Genomic DNA, 18,908 nt, shown 5'->3' on the forward strand with positions numbered 1-18,908 from the left:
GTTGTGTGTGTGTGTATTATAATTACCTGGGTAGGTCTTGATAAAGTTCATTTTATTAAAATCTTCAGAAACGTGAAATTCCTAAAAGTAAACACATGCAATAAGAAAACAGTTATGGTTTTAAAAACAACAGGACCTTAACTTTCAAAAGGAAGTAAAATCCAAAAATGGCCACCACCAGCCTTGGGACTCAAGATTAGCTTCGTAAGAACAATAAGGAATTGCTTCTTGGTCCTGTCCTCGGGTTACCATTTCTTTTGGAACCAGACAAGTAAAGAAAGTGCTGCTGACCAGCACAGCATTTTTGTCCAATTCTTCCTCTACAAATGAGTGCTCTGTATTTCCTCTCCCTCTAATTGCAAAGGAGGCATCTTGTTAATTTTGCTCTCTTGGCTTCACTAGAATTTCCTCAAGATGACACATACAAAGTAAAACTACAAAGACCCATTACTAACAGAATTCTCAGCACTAGTGAAAATAAGGCATTGGGTATCTGAGGCAATAGAAGAGGAAAATTACGTATACTTAATATATAAACACACACTAAAAAGCACATTTAGACACTGTGGGTGTTTTTTTTTTTTTAATACTCCTGTATCTTCCAAAATTTATATAGACTATGTAATACTTTATAACTAGGAAAAAATTAAAAGTACATATTTCTTAATGAGAAAAGGAGCCTCAGCATAAAACTGAGAAGATAAAACTCTAAAGAAAAAGCACTAATTAAAAATTCTATTGATCAGCGCTAAATTGATAAGTCCTTAAGGGTCTCGATAACATGGACATTATGAAATGCTGATCGGTCAGGATGGAAAAAAAAAAAAACAGCCCACAAAGGAATACTGATTCCTTGTCCTCCATCTTGGTTTTTTACAAAGTACAAAAATGTATCAGCATTTTATACATACTAATTTCTACTTGGGGGAAATCAACAGATTAATACTAACTAATAATACATTGAATTTACATTGCCCCTTTCCACTGAGGAGCTATAAGGGTTTTATATGCCATCCTGTAACTGCAGAGAGTACCCCTGAACTGCGAGCCACAAGAATGGTCCCTAGAGAAATAAATGCATGACCACTACCACCCCTGGAGAAGGCATGTGAGGCTTGCACTCGTGGCTTCTCGTTATATGTGTGCACACATCGCCACGATATTCCTATAAAATCTTCAAAGGGAGAAAAACAAGACCACTGGCATTTATTACTACACAACGTACACACAGCAGCCCCAAGCAGGTGGGCGCTGACCCCCAAGCCCGCAGCTCCCCAGCCCTCACCAGCTGCCCACCGTTGCGTGAACTGCTTAAGCAGAGAGCCTGTCCTTTCTCTTGGCGTTCTTTCTTGGCCCTTAAACACACTCAAGGCTTCTTCTCCTTTACTTTAAAAAGCAAAACAAGCAAACAAAAAACAACAGAATTCTCTTAACGATACTAAAACTTTCTTCATCCCCTCCTCAGCCAAAACCTTCTCTACAGATAAGCCCACACTCGCCACGTTCAGGGTCTCTAGCTGCTCACCCCGGTCACTCTTGAATCCATCGTACCGCAGGGCACCACCTCTGCTGCATGGGAAGGGTTCTCCCTGCAACCACCAGCTGCTGTCTAGCTGTCATCCCCAAGGTCGTGTCCCTGCTCTGATCTTAGGCCCTCTTCCCACATGGCCCATTCCGTCTCTGTCTCCCCTGTGGGTTCCCAACCCCCTGACTTTCTCTTAAACGTTGATATTCCCCAGGGAACATGACCTTGGCCCTCTGCTCTTCTCGTAGTACCCGCTATCCCTAATTGACGCCAGCCACAGGCGTGGTCTCCACTGAGACCTAAACTGGGAGGACTCCCAACCCCAGCCCAGGCCAACCCCTTGGGCACATGACCCCAACAGTCAAAACTGAACCTGTCACCTTTCCCCTCAATATCAGCGTGTCTTCTGTCTCAGGGAGCAGCTAACCGTTCACCATCATCTTGGCTAGAAACCGGACGTCGTCTTATCAGCACTGCTCTCTATTAAACACCTATATCTAATCAAACATCTTCCACATATCGGCACACTAAGCAAACAGACAGACACCTGACCGTTCCATCCTCCCCGACTTGATGCTCCTCAATGGCTCCCCATCATGCAGTGATTCCTTAATGCACTCGATCCTAAGGGTCATCGAAAGGACTTGCTAAAATGCAGACTCGCAGGCCCCTCCCTAGTGCTTCTGAAGCTGTGGGTCTGGCATGGAGCCAGGCAACGCGAATTTCAGTAAGTCCCCTAAATAATAAATATGACTGACTATGCAAGCTTGGGAAGCTTGGCTTACACAATGTAGTCCAGGCTCCTTAATGCACACTCAGGATCACCATTTCCCCTTCCTTCCTGGCTGCCTTCCTCATCAACCCCGCTCCTAAATCAGTCATTCAGGACTCAGGCCTGGGGCCTGTCTTTTCTCATTCTCCCCCCAGGAGATCACAGCTCTTCTTTTTTTTTTTTGGCGGTACGCGGGCCTCTCACCGCAGTGGCCTCTCCCGTTGCGGAGCACAGGCTCCGGACGCGTAGGCTCAGTGGCCATGGCTCACGGGCCCAGCCACTCCGCAGCATGTGGGATCATCCCAGACCGGGGCACGAACCCGTGTCCCCTGCATCGGCAGGCGGACTCTCAACCACTGCACCACCAGGGAAGCCCGATCACAGCTATTCTTATGGCTTGAAAGACGCCCTATGTGCAGTTGACTCCCCAGCCCGGGCTCCCACTGGGCTCCAGGGCTGCAAATCCAATGCCAATTCCTCATCGCCATTGGTTGTCTCACTGGTATCTCAACTGTACGGCTGGTTCCTCACTGTCTTCTTTCCCTCTAAATGCCCCCTCTCCCCACATACCCCTAAGCTTTTCTGTTCTCAATAAATGATACCTCTGTCTAGCAGTTACTCAAGCCAGAAACCTGGCTGTCACCTGAGTTGCTGCCCTTCCTCCCCTCTCCACACCCAACCTGCCACAGATGTATGTCCGTCATCTGCTTCTGTCCATCATCACCGCCACTGCCCTCTCTCACCCAGAATGCGACAACACCTGACGTTCCCGCCTCCACTCTTGTGGCCCCTTGATCCACTCTCCACTGAGCAGCTAGAGTGATCTTTTAAAAATGTAAATTAAATCACGCCGTTCTTCTGCTGAAAACCCTGTAAGAGCTTCCCACAGATTTACAAAACTTAAAACTTCACCCAGACCTACAAGGCCCTGCATGACCTGGCCTCAGCCCACTTGTCCCATCGCCCCTCGTCCTGCCCCGTCGCTCAGCACCACCCAGCCAAGATGACCCCCTTCAAGTCCTCAGACACAGAGATCTTCCTGCCTCGAGTCTTTACTTGGACCTTCACTTCTGGAAAACTTACTGTGGCTCTGTCTCCTACCTGCCCTTTAGGCCTCAGCTGAATGTCACACCCTTGGAGCGGTCTTCCTTCCTGAGGATCCCGTTTGCTATGAGCGGGGCTACACATCTCTCTGGATTCCCTCTTTCCCTGCGCCCGTTCACTTCTTCACAGCACCTACCACAACCTGCAATTTCATGTTTACTTGTGTATTACCTGCCCCTCCCACGAGGCCATAAGGCTCCTGAGAGCAGGGACCATGTCTACCTTCTTCTTAATTAGCACTCTGCATGACACCTAGTGCTGAATGCAAGGCTCTCTGTGACCCGCTCCAGCCATCTCTTCAGTCTTATGTGCTTCATGCTGCCAAGCTGCTTCATTCTTGTTCCCCGCGCACACCCTGACTTTGAAAACCCCTCTGTCTTTGCTCATGCTGTCCTCTGCGTCTGGAAGTCCTCCTCCCTCCTTCCTGGTTAACTCCTAGCCATCCTCTATGACTCAGCACAGTAACAGGCTGGCCTTGCCGCTCTCCAGCCAGGTGCAGGCACCGGTCTGTGCTCTCACTGCTCTGTGTGCAGTTCTATAAAGCAGTGATACTCAAAGCACGGTCTGCGGACCACTGGTCCTGATGAAAGGAGCAGAGAAATAGGGAATGTGTGTTCAGAAGCCTTTACAGCAATTTAAATGTCATATTATTATGACATCCAAGCAGACAAAACCAGCAAATTTTCTCAATCAACAATGTAATACCCCAAATATCAATCCAGCAAACTAAACTCAGAGCAAACCGAAGGAAAAATAATAGAGTTGAAATACATTATCAGAGAATCGAAAAAAACAATAGAGAATCAATTAAATCAAAACTGGTTCTTTGAAAAATATCAACAAGATTAACACACATTTAGACAGAGTGGGGAAGAAAAAGAGAGAGACGACTCAAACTACTAAATTCAGTAATGAAAGGGGGAGCGTTACTATAAACCTTACAGAAAGAAAAAGGACTGTAAAGGCTGCTATGAACAATTACATGCCAACAAATTAGATAAGCTAGATAAAATGGACAAACTCTTAAAAAGACATAAACAACAAACACTGGCTGAAGAAGAAACAGAAAACTCATAACAAGTAAACAGATTAAATTAGCACTCAAAAAACTTCCCAGGACGAAAAGCCCAGGACCAGGCGGTTTCACTGGTGAAACTCTTCTAAGCTGAAGGTCCAAGTATTTTACAACTCAACAATTAAAAAAACAAAAACAAAAACGCAAAGGACTTGAATAGATATTTCTCCAAAGAAGATATACAAATGACTAATAAGCACGTGAGAAGATGCTCAAGATCACTAGCTATTAGGGCAATGCAAATCAAAACCGTAATGAGATACCGCTTCACACCGACTAGGATGTCCATAATAAAACAAAAACAAACCCAGAAAATAACAAGTGTTGGTAAATATGTAAAAAACTTAGAACCTTTATATATTGCTGTTGGGAATGTAAAATGGTATAGCAACTTTGGAAAACAGTTTGGCAGTTCTGTAAAAAGTTAAGTACAGAGTTACCATATGACCCAGCAATTCCATTCCTAGGTGTATATACCCAATAAAATTGAAAACTTAGGTTCACACACAAACTGTTATGCGACTATTCATAGTAATATTATTCATAATAGCCAAAAGGTAGAAACAACCCAACTATCCATCAACTAATGAATGGATAAACAAAGTGTGGTATATCCATGTAACGGAATATTATTCTACCACAAAAAGGAATGAAGTATTAATTCAAGCTACGACATAGATGAACCTTGAAAATATTATGCTAAGTGAAAGAAGCTAGACATAAAAGGATATACACCTTATATGATTCTATTTACATAAAATGTTTAGAATAAGCAAATCTCTGAATTCAGAAAGTAGATTAGTTACTGCCAGGAGCTGAAGGAAAGGGGACTGTAGTGTGACTGCTAATGGGTGCGGGATTTCTTTTTTCGGGGGTTGGAGGAGCTGATAAAAATGCTGTAGAATTAGAGTATTAACGGTTGCATGATCTTGTAACTAGACTATAAGACCAATGAATCGCACACTTTAAACTGGTGAATTTTATGGTATATGAATTACATCTCCATTAAATATATGCATACACACACAGTTAGACCCACAAAAATACTAATCTATAATAAACTGAAAATTTAACTATCTGGTCCTTCACCAAAGACAGTTTGAGATGTAGAGACTCAAAGAGTTACATGAGCTGTTGGCTGAATGACTAGTCCCTAGTCTTGTTTTCCTTCCTTCTCACCTTACACACACACACACACACACACACACGTGCGCTCTCTCCCACACTTTCCTTGCCCCAGCCTCCTCCTTCATGGGTTCAGGGATCAGGGCTGCTACAGGACTCACATCCCCTGTACAAAGGCTGTACTTTGTGGGCTAGACTGAGCACCAAACCATCAATCATGACAGCATTCAGAGCTCCATGGAACTCCAGATGGTCCCTGACTTATGATGGTTCAACTTATGATTTTTCAATTTTACGATGGTGCTAAAGCAACGCACCTTCAGTAGAAACCACGCTTCGATTAATGTTGATCTTTTCCCAGGTGACTGATACGCCATACGATCCTCTCTCACGATGCTGGGGAGGGGCAGCCGCAGCCCCGCTCAGCCATGTGATCATGAAGGTTAACAACCAACACACTTACCATCATTCTGGACTCACACAATCATTCTGTTCCCCACTTTCAGTATGGTATTCAATAATTACAGGAGATATTCAACACTTTGTTATAAAATAGGCTTTGTGTTAGGTGATTTGGCCCAACTGTAGGCTAATGTAAGTGTTCTGAGCATGTTTAAGGTAGGCGGGGCTCAGCTATGATATTCAGTAGATTAACTGTATTACATACATTTTCTTTTTTTTTTTTAAGTTTTGGCTGTGTTGGGTCTTCGTCGCTGCATGCGGGCTTTCTCTAGTTGTGGCGAGCAGGGGCTACTCTTCGTTGCGGTGCATGGGCTTCTCATTACTGTGGGTTCTCTTGTTGCGAAGCACAGGCTCTAGGCGCGTGGGCTTCAGTAGTTGTGGCTCGCGGGCTCAGTAGTTGTGGCTTGCAGGTTCTAGAGCACAGGCTCAGTAGTTGTGGCGCACGGGCTTAGCTCCTCTGCGGCATGTGGGATCTTCCCGGACCAGGGATCGAACCCGTGTCCCCTGAATTGGCAGGAGGATTCCTAACCACGGCTCCACAAGGGAAGTCCCGAATGTATTTTCAACTTATGATATTTTCAACTTAACGATGGGTTTATCGGGACGTAACCCCATCATAAGTTGAGGAAGATGTGTAGTTTACAATTAAGCACTAACTAAAATTAACCCATTTTTAGGCCTAACATCTGTACTGAATGAAATATTTTCTAATGCCAAACAAGCAGGCATTCATTGTTAGCTTTATTTACACTGTCCAACAGGAGTGAACACAGGAGGTCAGTATAATGAATACATTCTGGAGGCTACCTACCATCACGGCTCCGTTATCCTGGCCCACAAATATCCTTCTGCTATCATGATGGTAAGCCATAGCCGAGCAAGGAGCTGCCAGAAAGACAAAGACCACGTTACGCGCAAAGCTAAGCATGTTAAGTCATTGTTCCAGGTACATTATTAAAAAGAGCTATAAAACTTAGGTTAAAAGAAAGAGGGCAAAAACACTTCATAAAAAAAAATTCTGTTGTCTTAGTGTAAAATTTTAACTTTAACAATCTTCCAAGTTACTTTTATAACTTTGGGTGAAGTGAGCTCCATGAAGTTTCATCTGATTGAAACTCCTACCTGTTTCTGGAAAGGTCTGGGGTCCAGTGCTTAGAGTAGGTGATCTGCTACCCAAATTCCGCACGTCATCCTGCCCCTCCCACTTCCCCATCACAGGTAAAACAGCACCTGGCATCTGTGGAAAGAAGGGTTCCCGGCACCACAATTCCCTTTCCGTGGCATGTGAGCAAGCTGGGAAAGCCACTTTGGGATTACTTGGGCTTTTTTCCCAGTGATGAAAAAAATGTTCCGTTTTGTGATGACTCATACAACCCCAGTTTGTGGTAACGCATTGTGAGGGGTAGACATGTCTCTTTGTCCATAGCATGTCACGTGACTAGGACAGCCCCGACTCTTCCCAGGTATGCACCCCTCTTCCAGCTTCTACATAGTCTTCTGCCAGAAAGCAGGGGCCAGAGAATGAGTTTCACAAAGGAGAAACTCTAAATCATCTCCTCTGCTAAAAATCAGAATTAAAGTGATTTAGAAAATGGAACATTTGGAAAAAGAAATGTTTGGGTTCACTTCAGCCTTAAGAATTTTAATTGACTGTGGAAAGAAATGCATGCTAGGAAATAAACAAACAAAATTGAGTTTATTTTGAAATAAAACTTCTTAAAAAAAGTAAAAGAGAAAAATCTTATAAATGAAGTTACCATTTGAAAACAGTTTAAAGTTCTCTAACTACAACGGCTGATATTCTCCACCAAAGGAAGGAAATAAACTACAATACTGAATTGTACTCAAAGGCAGAAACATAGTTAGCTGTATGATCAGACTATTTCAGTTGCATTCAAAAAACTATCTCGTTGAAATGTAGAGACCAAAAGTGTCTACACACAAAACAATTAGAACTGACTACAAGTTTGTACACCCTTATCCACCATATTGATGTTTCAAACTACAAAGAACGATCATGTTTAAGAATTATAACCACAAGGATATATGTATCTTCATAAAAAGTGCTTTTTAATAACCACGCATAAAATTATCTTTGAGAAATCAAATCTCTTTGATGATTTTAAAGACTCACTGTCATCATTTTTGCTTGCTTTTCAGTTGGTACTAAATCTTAATGCTTTAGTTTTAAGCTTCTTTTCAATTCTTTTTATGCCCAATCCTATCACTAACTGTACATAAACATGTTAAAATCTTTTGCGTAAAAATCACAATGTGCTGAGTAATTTTATAAGACTAGAGAATTCTCACATATTTTTTTAAAAAAGCCTCGCTAGTTTGCTGTGTATCTAAAAATGTCCTGGCTTTTTTCCTAGAAGGGAAGCTTCTACTGAGATAAACTATATATATATATATATATATATATATATATATATATATATATATATATATATATATATATATATATTTTTTTTTTTAATGTGAATGTTCACATAATTTTCTTTTGTTGTTTGTTTGTTTGTTTTTGCGGTACGCGGGCCTCTCACCGTTGTGGCCTCTCCCATTGTGGAGCACAGGCTCCGGACGCGCAGGCTCAGCGGCCATGGCTCACGGGCCCAGCTGCTCCGCGGCATGTGGGATCTTCCCGGACCGGGGCACGAACCTGCGTCCCCTGCATCGACAGGCGGACTCTCAACCACTGCGCCACCAGGGAAGCCCCACATAGTTTTATAAATAAGCAAAACACAAATCATCTTTCAAATCAGTGACCTTTTAAAAAGGCACCATTGCAGTCCAAAATCATATGCCTAAAACTTTAGTTTTGTAAACAAAGGGTTTTCTGGAATACAGTCAGGCTCTTTCATTTAGGTATTCCTTATGGCTGCTTTCACATTACGATGGCAGAGTTGAGAAGTTGCCACAGAGATTGTTTGGCCCATAAAGCCTAATATTTATGTCTGGCCCTTTGCAGAAAAAGTTTGTGGACCCACCCCATATTGCGGTGAGTAGCACAGTTTTGGAGTCAGGTGGGCATGAACTGGAATTCCAACCTCTGGCCTCAGTTTCCTTGTCTACTAAATGGTGAAAATATCATCTACCTTATATAGCTGTGGTGATGATTTCATAACATAGTACCAAAACCCAAAAATGCATGAGGTACATAGTAGATACAGAAACTAAGAGTTACATTTTTCTTCAGCTAAAGCAGATTCTGAAAGTTATTTCTGTTATGTGAGGTAATGTTCTGAATCCTAATTGGTCCACGTACAGCAACATTCTAAGGTTTGCTTACTGATCACCTCTGTTAGGTCACAGGAAACAAATTGGTGGATGACCACTAAAATGTCCTCAACTGGGTAATCTGCAGACAGTTTTTAAAACCAACATGGCACTTTTCTTCTCAGACTTCACATTTAATTTTAAAATAAAACAGACAAGCAGTTATTTCTCAAAATTCATTCATTCCGTTTTCTTCTGGCAATGTTCTTGCAATTTCATCAGTAGACACTGTTCCAGATGGAGGTGACACGTGCACATACAAACATGAAGGTGTGAGTCACCCACAGCAGAGGTGTGTTTTTACTAGTCTTTCCAGCCACAGCGCCGGAAGCTACTTCTGGAGGGTACAGTTAGCCCAAGGTAGCAAGGGATGGCAACAGAGAAAGCAAAGCCATGTGCCCAAGACCCAAAAGCCAAGGAAGAGCGTGCACTGCTACTGCTAGGTTCCGGTGCCCTGGGGGAGAAATCAATTACAAAGTGAACTAAATATCTGGGGGGACTACAAGCCAAGGAGTCACTGAACTAAACACTGGACAAAAATCTATCTCAGCCTCTCTCTGTTCTTAAGAGCATGAACTCCAAGGTTGAGGTCTCAGGAGATTGAGCTGTGGCCAGATTATGAAGTGCGGGGTAATGGAGAGGAGGGAGGGATAACGGCAAGAGCACTAGCAGGACTGTCCACAAAGACGGCGAAACATCCCCCAGCACAGGTAGCAGGTCCCCAGGCTGTTGCTATTCCCGGCTATCAGATCTAACGCTGGGTCACTGGAAGTAAGGAGTTAACTGTCTAAGAGAAGCCTTTCATTTTTCAGTTGGGTAAAGGATAGGCTCAGAAGCCCAGAGTATCCCACCTACCTCTGTCCTGCTCCCTCAAAATCCCAAAGTAAATTTATCAAACGGGCTCCATAAGCACATTCACGAGACATCAGCCACTTCCTATTTCACACTGAGTAACCAAGGTGACAAATCCACAGACACACACGGACACAGGACGGGAGGTACTACTGCCTGGCATAGTAAATCATGATTAGGGTTTCAGGTAGTCTTAACACACTGCATATGGTAAAGTTTTCTGGTTCCTTTTATAATAGTTAGCTTTATACCAGTATTCCAAAAAGTCCACTTCATTTTCACTGAATGGTTATCAAGATAGAGAAGATAACCAGCCTGCCCAAGCTGTCGATAGAAGGCAGAACAAATGAAAATCCTGGTAAACTACTAATTATTTGTGGAAATGCTTATAGCATTTAAACCCTGCACGTATCCTGCGATAAATGTGCAAATGAGAAAGTGCTAGCCAAGAAAGGAGGTGCTTGGAAGGATGACTCAAGCTGATATAAGGAATTTGCTGAATAACTGGCAGCTCTGTGTTTGTAAGAAACTCCACGGCCCCTGGAATAACTCTTAAGGGAGCTATGAACAGTGTCCACAACGTCTGGAACTAGCAAACACTCTTCTTTGGAGAACTTTGTAACAGTCGTCACTAGCAAACCGTCAAGCCTACTCCAGAAACTTTTGTCTTTTCCTAGGGGATCCTCTGATTATTGAAACCTTAACTGAGGAAAAGCCCTCATGAAGGACCAAAACCACCAGGAAATAAGCAGCTACGGATGCCTTCCACGTGGCCACTGCGGCGGGCAGGACACAACCCCAGCTTGGACCTGGGTGGTATCCAGGCACTTTTTTCAAGAAAGGATGGAGAAGTGGGAAAGAAGGATGCAAAGCTGCTTAGATCTGCAGGAAGGGCTGGATTTAAATGTAATTTTATATCACTACATCTCAGGGCTGTTCTAAAATCTCAATGCAGAAGCTTTATCGTCAGGGTTTATTTTTAGAACATATTTGACTACTGAGAAAAATCTCCATTTAGAATGCGCTGTGCCTTGGACCAAATCTCTCAACAGTACCCAGAGTTTATGAAAAAGTTGGACAAAAGGCCAGTTAAGAAGGCAGAGTGTTCAGAGCCCTGTTTTAGTGTCAATATCAGCTATTACTAAGAAGAAAGTTACTACTAATATAAGTTGGCAAAAGGAAGACAAAGGAAAAATGGAGGAGGTGGGAGGCTTTCCTCTTCCTTTTATTTTTTCCACTTCTGTTCAAGTCCACTTCAGTTAAGCCGGTAGACCCAGCTTCATTCGCAAGAGAAAGGGAGCCTTCCTGTGGTTTAACACAGCCTATCAGAGGTATTAGGCAACTAAGAAGCTCATTTTGAAATCTAGCGGCATTTTCTTTAATCAGGAATTTTGAAATTTAAATCCTCAAAGACAGCTACTCACAGGCCATTGTGTGGTAAATGCTGGGCCAGTACTGACCGCTGTCTCTTTTCAGCCATACTCGGATAGTTCTGTGGAGAAAAGCAAAGAAAAAAACGAGTAGTCTTTAGTAATTTTACCTTCTTTTCTGCTCCAGGCAAACTTTTTATTTTATTTTCAATACTGTTTCCCATTGACCTTATAACATTAATCAACTGGAAAAATTAGACAAATATACACACAGAGCATTATGGTATACTTTATACTAGTATATATGTGTATATACACACACACACATATTACATAGTTACCTACAGTATGTCCATACATGGTGAGTTATGCAGGAACTAGGAGTCAGGATTCTAAATAACTTTAATAATATGGAAAATGTTCATTATCTAATGATATACAAAGAAAGCTGAGAACTATTAACTACTTTTCTTGGCAACAAACTGCAAACTGGGTCGCTTGGCTGTCTCTGCCAAATGAGAGTCGTAGACGTAAATGGAAAGAAAACGTTCCTGGAGAACCGGGAGAGACGTGTGTACAAAGCAGAGCCCACACCACTGCTCGCTCACAGATAATTCCCAGTCGTCTCGGCCCCGGGAGGAAATCCTTCCACACCCGTCTCTGGGCCTCTCCTTTCACCAGAACGCACACAGAGAGATGAGGAAATCCTGGACACAGGCAGGAAAATGACACACGACCAAAACAGCCAAAGTTTAATATTTTGGCTTATCACCTCCGAAGAACACTATGGAATATTTCTCCAGCACTCATGGAACCTCCAGGAAGCTCTGGGCCCCTTCCTCTTCAGAGTAGGACACTCACTGCCTTTTCCGGCACAGCTGTGCTCTGCCTTCGCCATGACTCCTGTCTCAGTGTCCCTTATTGTCAGCTCTGTCACACTCTTGTATTTCTAACAGCAACACAGATTCTGGCCCACAGCCAGCACTGAATTAATGGTTGCAACCTTGAACTAAAATACAATAAGGCTAAATGCTGACACTGTGTTTCCATTCTGCTTGAAGTTCAAGACAAGTAACACAGGTCTATGAGGATAAAAATCAGAATAGTGGTTGCTTCTGGAGGTGCGGACAGAATGCAGGGAAGGGATGTGAGGAAACCTTCTAGGGCCATGGTAAGGCTCTGGGGAGTAGGTGACGTGGGTGTATGCATCTTTCAGAACCTGCCCAGCTGTATTTAAGATCTTACAGATTACTGTAAATGATTAGAGCTAAATAAAAGAAAATAAAGACTAGATGCTGACTTTCATTCATCCAAATAAATAAGACGGCCTAGCAGCACAGCGGGAATCATGCTATTTTAAAGGTGAACTGGCCATATAGGCCTTAGTGTAGGAACAGCCATTTGTAAAACACGACCCATCTTCCAGCCACTGCTAACTGGTCATGATGGAACCTTTGGCCAAGTTGAATCCCTCAGAATTTTTCTCTACATCCCACCTCTGATCACAACTGGCCAGACCAGAAATGGGATCAGTCAGTTCCTTCCCCGGGAACTCAGAAACCAGGGGAGACAGAAATAGATCAGTAGGTCTCCAGTAGTTGAAATGACTGTTTCTGGTCACACATTTTGCAATTTGGACTGGAGAATTTTGTACGTTAATAAAAGGGAAAGAATGAAGCCGACCGAAGAGGAGAAGCAGTAGCGAGCTGGAGACAGTCCAGGTGGAGAGTCCCCTATGCCAGCTGCTCCTGAGGCCGCTATTTCCCTAGACTTGGGTTCCCCAGCATCCTCACCATTAACACCCTCAGCGGCTTAAGCGAATCTGAGTAACCTTTGCTATTTGCAAGCAAACAGGTACTCACACACTGTGTCTGCGTGGGACACCATGAAGTCTCTCGGACACTGTCTCTTCGTTCAAGCACCATTAAACAAGATCCTACATGACAAAGTTCACAAGGCAAGGCAATCAGGCAGACTCCTTCAGGAGCACCTATATTGTGATAGGAAGTTCTAGAAAGTTCAAGTTCACATCCAAAATTAAAAGGGAAAGAGAGAGAAAGATCAGACTAAAGCATCTGTGAACAGACCTATACTTTGTACTGTTTGTAGTTCGACATCTTAAATCAAAATTTGACACTCTTTGAGGTAAAGTTTTAAACCACTGTTATTATTTGTGGGTTCTTGGTTACTGTTCATGATTATTTAGTTTTCTTCTTCCACAAACCTCAGAAGTTAAGACTTTTTCATGGAACAGATCTTTCTAGCTTTAAACCATTTAAATGAAGCTATGAAAAATATTTAATGGGGATTTCCCTGGTGGCGCACTGGTTAAGACTCCGCCTGCTAATGCAGGTGACACAGGTTCAAGCCCTGGCCCAGGAAGATCCCACATGCTGCGGAGCAACTAAGCCTGTGTGCCACAACTACTGAGCCCATGTGCCACAACAACTGAAGCCTGTGCGCCTAGAGCCTATGCTCCGCAACAAGAGAAGCCACCGCAATGAGAAGCCGCAATGAAGAGCAGCCCCTGCTCGCAACTAGAGAAAGCCTGCACGCAGCAACTAAGACCCAACAACGAAAACCCAGTGCAGCCATAAATAAATAAATTTATTTTAAAAAATACTGCTTATTTCTTTAGGTGTGATAATGGTGTTGCAGGTTTTTGCTTGTTTTTTTAAGAAGTAAGCAGTGGGCTTCCCTGGTGGCGCAGTGGTTGAGAATCTGCCTGCTAATGCAGGGGACACGGGTTCGAGCCCTGGTCTGGGAGGATCCCACATGCTGCGGAGCAACTAAGCCCGTGAGCCACAACTACTGAGCCTGCGCGTCTGGAGCCTGTGCTACTCAACAAGAGAGGCTGCGATAGTGAGAGGCCCGCGCACCGTGATGAAGAGGGGCCCCAGCTTGCCACAACTGGAGATAGCCCTCGCACAGAAACGAAGACCCAACACAGCAAAAATAAATTAATTAATTAATAAACTCCTACCCCCAACATCTTAAAAAAAAAAAAAAAGTAAGCAGTAATGCCTACCTGGGACACTGGCCCTTGTCTCTGCTCTCAGCATGCCCACCACCGTCCAGCCCTCATGCCTCAGTGCAGCCTCCTCTCAGGTTATGTGGCGGGCTCATCCCTCTGGTCCACCTCGGGCATGTTGACTACTGGCTACATCTCCCAAGGAACCATGCATCCCACTGACCCTGTGTTCAGAGCCCACCAATTGTTGTCTCAAATCAGGGGTTCAACTGACATAATTATGATTCCCAGACCCAGACCCTACATCCCAGCAAGCTGTCAACCTCAGATGCCCCAAATATGCTGAGCCCAGGTTATGTCCTAATCCCTCCTCCCTCACCACTCCACCAAGGACTTTTCTCTCTAGGCGGTAGTTCATCTGGGCAGTACCCGCAGGATGGGTACCATTTCAGCATGACCTCCCTCAACTAAATTAATCAATAGAAGCTTATAATGATGATCCTTAGGCCTGAACTACTAACACAATATTACATTCTGTTGACTATATTTTATGTTACGTAGTACAGAATGTTTATGGATACATTTCATTACTTATGTTCAACATAGGGGATGAAACAGGAGCTATAAGAAGTCAAAGGCCAACTCACCTCTAAGCATTAAATCTGTTCAAGGATTCTACTCCACTTGCAAAGACAGGACAGCAAAGGCCAAGGTACTTGAAGATGAGAGCACCGTACAGCGCCTTCATTCACTCAAAGGGATTAAACCTATTTGTCTGGTTTTTTAAGGGTCTAAAGACCAGAATGCTGATGTAGCCTAAAAGCCCCCAGATTACCCCCAAAAGTGGTGGGTCATGAATGCACTGGTAGCTCAATGGAGGCCTCAGAGGTACATGCTTTTCCCTGTGTCCTCTTGAAAGAAGAGTGATTTCAGACAGCACAGAAGTCACCGTGAGCGGGAAACCTTAAAGGTTGTCTCTTCCAGCCAATCATCTAACCTGGAAAAGTCAAATTTTAACTTCACCCAGCTTAGTCCAAGGTCAAAATGGGACCTACCTAGACCCCAGCATCTTTGAAACACAGTATTATTTCCTTTGGAGGACAAACATCTGTTACTACCATTTGGTCTGCACCCAGCTGACACACTAGGAAATTGGCAAGACAAATGATCTCTTGGGGTGTTTCATTTGGAAATTATTTATCACATCCAGGCTGAGAGAAGACCATCATCCTTGCTTGGGAATCGGGTTCCAAATCAGGCAACTGACCCTGAGAGTTGGCTCTACCTCTGTACTCACACGTTCTATCTGGAATTCCCTTCCTTCTCTTTTCAAGCCAAACTCTTTCCCTTCTTTGGGGGACGCATTAAAATCTCCCACTTCTGAGATAAAAATCAACACGATATTAAATTGAACTCCTAATACTCCAGCACTCTCAAGAAACTATGATATTAAACAGAGGTGTATAATTTCTACTAGGTAATATAGAAATTTGTTTTGTATTGTAGTCAGAACATGCCTCATTGGTTTAAAAAAATGGTTATAAAAACAGGCTTAAGTTGGGCTGTTTCTTTAAAAAAATCAACAAATTCCACAGACTAAAAAATTTACTATTCAGAAAACTGGAAACAAAATCTACTAGTCACAATTAAACAGTTTAGTAACATTTTACAGGAGCAAACTATTAAAAACTCTAGGATGGGCTTCCCTGGTGGCGCAGTGGTTGAGAGTCCGCCTGCCGATGCAGGGGGCACGGATTCATTCCCCGGTCCGGGAAGATTCCCACGTGCCGCGGAGCGGCTGGGCCTGTGAGCCGTGGCCGCTGAGTCTGCGCGTCCGGAGCCTGTGTTCCGCAATGGGAGAGGCCACAACAGTGAGAGGCCCGCGTACCGCAAAAAAAAAAACCCAAAAAACAAAAACAAAAACCTCTAGGATGATACTAATGAACGATATAATCACCAAAGTGTCAGGATCAGATGGCTTTATTTTTCCAAAAAGCACATTATTTTCTGCCCAGATGAATGTCTAAGTCCCCCTCCGACTGAAGTAAAACAGCTTCACTATTCTGACAACCTACACCCGCTCACCTAAACTCATTTTATGTTTTGCCTGCTGCTTATTCTACCCATTTTTCTAGTAGAGGGATCTTGTTTGATGTTCCAAGACTGCATCAATCTGGAAAAAAAATCTTTCCTTAAAACCAGAACCTTAGAAACATGTTCATCTTTGCCAAGATCTATTTTTAAGTTCTTTTGAAAACAACAGTCTGATGGTTTTCCAAAAGGTACTTAGAAAGGAAATGTGTCATTTCTTTCAGAGCCTACGCTACTATAAGTGCTTTTCAATCTTCCCCACGCTCCTGCTGTCCCTGTGGAGGGCTGCACCATTAGTCTCCTTTGCCCTCCTAGTTTGAGAAGCATGAACTCACGTAGGGCTGCAGCGTTTTCCATGGAGACATGAGAGGAAGTCTCTCTGTAAGACTATAGCCCCACTGTGTGCACATCAAACCATCATCTTATTTGTCTCGTTCGGTGCGGTGGATCACCATCTATTTAGTTTCTAAATAAATGAAATGCCAAAGTTGGATTGTATTTCTTTATTTTAAATATTTCAGACTGAAATGTGTTTGAAATGTATTGCCGGGCAGGGCTAAGCAAAGGAACAGCTGAGAACAATAATAACATGCCGTTCCTGGGGCTCTCATGATTTTCTGTCAGCACTCCGCACTAGAGCTAATTCCTTGGCGAGAATTTTGCTCCATATAGTGAGAGACACGTCTCCTGCCGAAGCATAATGATAACAGTATTAACAATGATGATGATGGTAACGACAACGATAAACTGATTTAGGAATTCCAGGCTCGGCAATTGATCCTGAAGACATTTTTTAATAGATGAAAAAAAGAACCACATATTTTAAAAAGTTCATATGAGCATTATTCAAAGGAGTAAAGTTAGGGGAAAATGTTAAATAATGAAATGGATGAATGACACATGCATTTAATTGCCTATATAGTCATTAAAATTAGTTGTGAAGACCACAGAACCATGAACAAATGTTTAAAATATATTAAGGTTTTATGGGGTTTTTTTGTTTTTTTGCGGTACGCGGGCCTCTCACTGTTGTGACCTTCTCCAGTTGCGGAGCACAGGCTCCAGACCGCAGGCTCAGCGGCCACGGCTCACGGGCCCAGCTGCTCCGCGGCACGTGGGATCTTCCCGGACCGGGGCACGAACCCGTGTCCCCTGCATTGGCAGGTGGACTCTCAACCACTGCGCCACCAGGGAAGCCTGTTTTTTTGGTTTTTTTTTTTTTAAGCTTAATATAAGATGATAGAACTAAATTCCATAACTACGCTGAGTCAGGCTGGGCAGGGAGGACAAGGCGGCTGACCAAGGGCAGAAAGGAGAGGCGGGAACACGCCCCCGGGGCAGACAAGGACTCTGGTTCCTGGGGGACGGCGGGGGGGGGGGGGGGTGGTCCCCAAAGAAAAGATGTAGAGCAGCTGAGAAGCAGGAAAACAGCAGGGCCACCAACAATTAAACACCTCCTCATAAGCCTTGAGGCACATAAGGACTTATCTTGTCTGATTTTCAAGTGTACCTATCTCAAATTCTAAATGTAAAAACCGTCCACTCCCTGGGAGCGTGCCCGTTAAATCATTACCACTGAGAGCAAGGGAGGCTGAGTAGTAAAGCAGGGGTCAGACTGAAGCTCTCTGGCGCGGCTGCAGGCACTAGAATCAGAGGCAGTTTCAAATAGGGCTCGACCACTTTCCTTTTTTCAGTGCGGCAGAGTCTAAGAGGCCCTGTGCCCCCATGGAGTCTGTCAGGGGATCCGCTGCATCCACGGAGGTCAGCGCAGAGGAGTGACGAGGGCCTGGACACAAGGGCTAGAGATGCTGGGTGGGCGGGGCCTCGAGAGCATCAGTTATGCCCCGGGAGCAGTGAGCAGAGAAGCAGAATGGGCAGAGCTGGGCAAAGAAGTCCAGTGCAGAAAGGCAGGAAAGAGAAGACACCAAAAGGCACAGGACTCGATGGCCTGAAAGATACAAGGCAATAAACCGCGCCTCTTCACAAATGTGTCCCCGCTTAACTTCTCAAAGTTCCCAGAGAAGAGCTCCAGTGGCACAGGCACTACCTCCTGCCTTCTACATATGCACTGGGAATCTAGAAAAGCTGTGGTCTGTTGAGAACATGATGCCACACCCTCAAGGCAAAGACGACAGCCAAGACCTCCATTTTATACTTAGGGAGGCAGAGGTCAGGAGGGAGGAAGTCCTAAAATCAAACAAACCAACAGCAGCCCTGGATCAGATTTTCTAACTCTGTCTACTTATTCTGCCAGAAGGTGATGAAAATCCACATTTCAAAAC

General features: G+C 43.8%; 1 protein-coding gene across 1 annotated transcript in view; it reads right to left on the reverse strand.

Moving 5' to 3' along the window:
• WDFY1 (WD repeat and FYVE domain containing 1) overlaps positions 1–18,908 on the reverse strand; it is a 46,288-nt gene that overhangs the window by 17,558 nt on the left and 9,822 nt on the right. The window contains exons 2-4 of the mRNA XM_065880496.1: positions 11,619–11,686; positions 6,875–6,948; positions 27–81 (exon numbers count right to left, since the gene is read on the reverse strand). Coding sequence (XP_065736568.1) covers positions 27–81; positions 6,875–6,948; positions 11,619–11,686 — 197 coding nt within the window. The remainder of the gene's footprint in view (positions 1–26; positions 82–6,874; positions 6,949–11,618; positions 11,687–18,908) is intronic.

This window comes from Phocoena phocoena, chromosome 7, assembly GCF_963924675.1.
Source record: "Phocoena phocoena chromosome 7, mPhoPho1.1, whole genome shotgun sequence".
Classification (NCBI taxonomy): domain Eukaryota; kingdom Metazoa; phylum Chordata; class Mammalia; order Artiodactyla; family Phocoenidae; genus Phocoena; species Phocoena phocoena.